The following is a 3,952-nucleotide window of genomic DNA, read 5'->3' as shown; positions in this document are numbered from 1 at the left end:
TCCAGCCCTTTGGACTCTGCTGGGCAATGCAGAATAAGTTCAGTACAGCAAAGAACTGATCATAGAGGAATGATCAGGTGGTTGTAGTAGGAATTAGGAAGCTGGGTAAAGGCAACAGCAGTGATGTTGAGTTCAAAGTTTCAGCAGGCACAGCAGCTGCTCTCCCCTACCTTTTCTACAGTTTGGAAAGCTGTGAGCAGGGTGGAGGGAAGGTGACTTCTTTTAACTCTGGTGCTATTTTAGGACGTTAGTGGTGGCTCACGATGGAAGCAGCTAAAGTTTCTTCTGTATCTTTGCATTAGAAGAGTTAATAATTTAGAATAACACCTTTCTGCTGAGGAGCCATAGTTTGTCCTCTGGTTATATGCACCACTGCCTGCAATGTACAAAAACATCTAGTTCAAGTGCATAAATAAAAGCAAGAACCTGGATTGGATTTGCAGGATTTCCTGTTAAATGTGAAGGAAACTCAGTCTAGCGTAATTACTGAGTTTAGTTTCCTACAAAGAGTATCTGACAACTTAGTGCGTTATTAACCAAAATGGACTCTGGACAATTTTGACATCCTCAGGAAAAGCAGTATCAAATCTCAGGAGCCCTGCCCAGGCAGCGGGGTAAATTGGGCAACGCTGGCTCTCAGCTACTCGAGTCCTGGCTTGTTGCAGGAACAAATACAATGTTAGATTATGGGCTTGATTTTGCTGGCTCAGTTTGCTGGCCCAGAGCATGAGTTTCCCTCCACCCCCAGTCATATTCTCACCCCTAAGACACACTCGTGGCGCTGGGATTGCAGGACAGCACTCTGTAAGGTACCTTGGACTCGTGCAAAACTGTTCCCAAAAGTGAATAAAAAGTGCCAGAAGTTAACTTCATTGTACAAACAAGAATCCTGGAATGCAAATTTGCTTGGATACTTCTTGGGGGAAGAGGCAGGGAGGACAAGTGCTGATGTGTTTTGTTCTAATGGACACTTGGCAAACTGGTCAACTTCTGTCAATACAGAAGTGTTTAATACAGGAAAATTAGGTGGGTTTTTTGGCCACAAAATGGTAGTTATAATTTTAATTAAATGGACAGCATTAGATGGCTTTGCTCAATTTGTTGATAAAAGCATTTTTAGAAATTATTCAATTAAACATCTAGCTGTAAAAACGTGAAAAGTAGAAAACTGCAATAGTATTAGAAAAGTTTGACTTTAACAGATTTTTCTGCTTTCATGATTAATGTGTAATTAGTTTTATCTGTGACTTTGCTTAGTTTTTTCCCCTATATTGAGTATTATTCCAAATTAATTTAGAGATGAAAACCTTTAAAAAGATAAAACATTCTTCTTGTTGCATAGACCTTCAGGGCTACAACTGCAACCCTCGTGTTTTGGAATAAAGAGTCTCTTCTGTTCTCAAACCTCCTCCATCCTCCCTGGATAAACTTAGCTATTGCAGCTACTGAGTTTGAAGTTGTGTCCGTGCATCGCAGTGCATTAGTATGGCTCTTGTTGATGGTGACTGCATACATTTGGACAGTCATACTCTGTGTGGCTGCCCTCATAAAACATGCTTTAAACCCTGCTTATACAGAAACGAGGAGTTCAGATATTCCCTAATACAAGATGGCAGGACTCGGTATAGCAAAACAAGTTTTGGCTCTGATACAATACAGAGGTGGCAACACCTGAGAGGTTTGCTTATTTTTTTTTCCTCCTCTAATGGACTTACCTCTTCTTTCTCTACTTTCTTTGCCTCTGGGCACCCAGAAGAAACTTTAATTGGATGATTAAACACAAATGCTATTTTTATCAGTCACGCTTGTGTTCCTGTGAGAACATAAAGCAACTCATGCTGTTTTAAACGGGGGAAAAAACAAGATCAAACCAAAACCTTTATTTTAATTAAGTCTTTTTCATTTCTGTTTTTAACAATTTTATCTGCTGTACCAAAAGCAGTGTCTAGATCAGCTTTGAGCTTGCATTACAGTGCATTTCTATTACCACTCTTCTCTAGAAAGGGAGAAACCTGTGTTCCTGGAAGTACTCCTATGCCATAAACATTATCTGGAGGTAGAGAGGCAACAGCAGATTATCGATTTGGGTAGTATAAGCTTCCAAAAGAGAAACTAAGCTCACAGATGCCAGAATCCAGCCATAGCTGGAGTTCAGATTCACACTGCTGTCAAAAATCAGAATAAGAGCCACAGCAATGATCTGAGCAAAAATAGCTGTCATTGTCCCTTCAAAGGTCTTCTTCGTTCCTGGCCACTTGATTTCCCCCATTGTACTGCCAAAAACAGAGGCGATAGTGTCTCCTACCCCTACTGCCAGTACCCCAGCGTAGGGGACCAGTGCTCCTGCCCCAGACAAGGTACCTTTAGGAGCACAAGATCTGGGGAACAACCACACTGGGAGGGACATGCCAAGGAGGAGATAAATATGAGTCAAGATTAGAGGTCCACTGTCTCTTTCATCCAAGAAGAGACACAGCAAATGCCTAAGGGTTTGGCCAAATGGTTTGATCCTGAAGTACCGAATATATTCTAGGAAGATAAACACTGCCAGACACAGTACTGCAGCAACGTAGAGAAGCTGGCGGTCATAAATTAGTCCAGGAACGTAAGTAGCTACAACAATGAAATGGAAATATTTCCTGGTTATAGTTGAGGCCTGGTGTTTTTTCGATTCAGATGATCTCTTAGCATTCTGGTAGAAAACTACGCCACATGCTGAAGCAGCCAAAACCGTCCAATATACAAGAAGGTAAACTCTTGTCTGTGTCTGAAACAGAAACTGGAGTAGCCAGAACAAAGGGTTCCTCTGGATCAGTCGGTACAGCCAAGGCATGATGACCCCTAAGCCTAGCACTGCTGTCATCATGTGGAAAAACATGGAGGAGATCCATGTACCCGAATCCATGAAAATGAAGAGCACAGTGAAAAAAAGCCCAAGAAGAACAACTCCAACAACCGCTACCAGAAGGAAAAAGTCTATGGGATCACCTCTGCCCTCAATTACATTCAGTGAGCGTTTAATGAGCTGATTGAGAACAAAACTTATACCTCCAAGAACTAGCAATGCTTCTCCAGGAGTAAAACATCGAGGCAACAAGTACAGCAAGATCATACTGAGGTAGACAAAAATTAGCAGCACTTCGAGGACCTCTATCACTTCAGAAACAGTCAAAGAGTGCTTCATGGTATAGATAATTATACTGCCAGCAACACCAGTAAGTATGCAAGTGTTGGTTGGCACAGGTTTTGTGATGCCAACCGCTATCACAGACAGAAAGAGAGCAACCAGCATGCCAGTGGAAGCTACGACTATGCCAAAACGTTCAAAGTACACAATGCCAGCAGACTTGCACCTCTCCTTCATCACTATCCCCAACAAGGGGATGACCATGCTAGCTGGCAGGAGGCCACTGTTTGCTGCTGTACGGAACTGGAATACAGCCCCACCCAGCTGGAGCAGACGGTCCCATTTGAATTGGACATAAAAAGCCTGGACGGCGAGAGCAATAGTGCACCAGGAATATCGGTCCCACACCACTGCGTGCACAAAGAGAACGATGACGAACACGATCAGGGATTCCGCCAGCACTGGCTTGTTTAACATGATTCCAGTCCAACGTGGCTCAAACTTTCAAAATCCTTCTCAGGAGTCCTGATGCACTCAATAGCTGTCCGTTAGGAAGAATTCCCTTTCATGCTACTGCAATTCCTATTAAAAAAAAAAAGCAAACAATTAAAGCAACTACAAGAAAAGGTAAGGCTTTTGCACAGCTGTTTTCTTCTTAAGCTCAATGTAAACTGATAGTTATGTGCCAATCGTTAATGTCAACACACAGGTGAATAAAAAAAAATAAAACCAGTGAGATAACGGATCAGTGAAAACTGTTATCTCCCTGTGAGAATCAGAGAAGTCAGCCTGCAGTGACAGAAATGAACCATTGAATATTGGGTA

The 3,952-nt window shown here is 42.3% G+C and overlaps 1 protein-coding gene across 1 annotated transcript; it reads right to left on the bottom strand.

Moving 5' to 3' along the window:
* Window positions 1-1,878: 1,878 nt before the first annotated feature.
* On the bottom strand, window positions 1,879-3,703 carry DOLK (dolichol kinase). The gene has a single exon (XM_009704740.1). The coding sequence runs from the start codon at window positions 3,602-3,604 to the stop codon at window positions 2,033-2,035; it is 1,572 nt and encodes a 523-aa protein (XP_009703042.1). The 5' UTR covers window positions 3,605-3,703; the 3' UTR covers window positions 1,879-2,032.
* Between the last annotated feature and the right edge of the window lie 249 nt (window positions 3,704-3,952).

This window comes from Cariama cristata, unplaced genomic scaffold (genome assembly GCF_000690535.1).
Source record: "Cariama cristata isolate BGI_N322 unplaced genomic scaffold, ASM69053v1 scaffold7997, whole genome shotgun sequence".
Lineage (NCBI taxonomy): Eukaryota > Metazoa > Chordata > Aves > Cariamiformes > Cariamidae > Cariama > Cariama cristata.
This window is presented reverse-complemented; position numbering and strand designations above follow the sequence as displayed.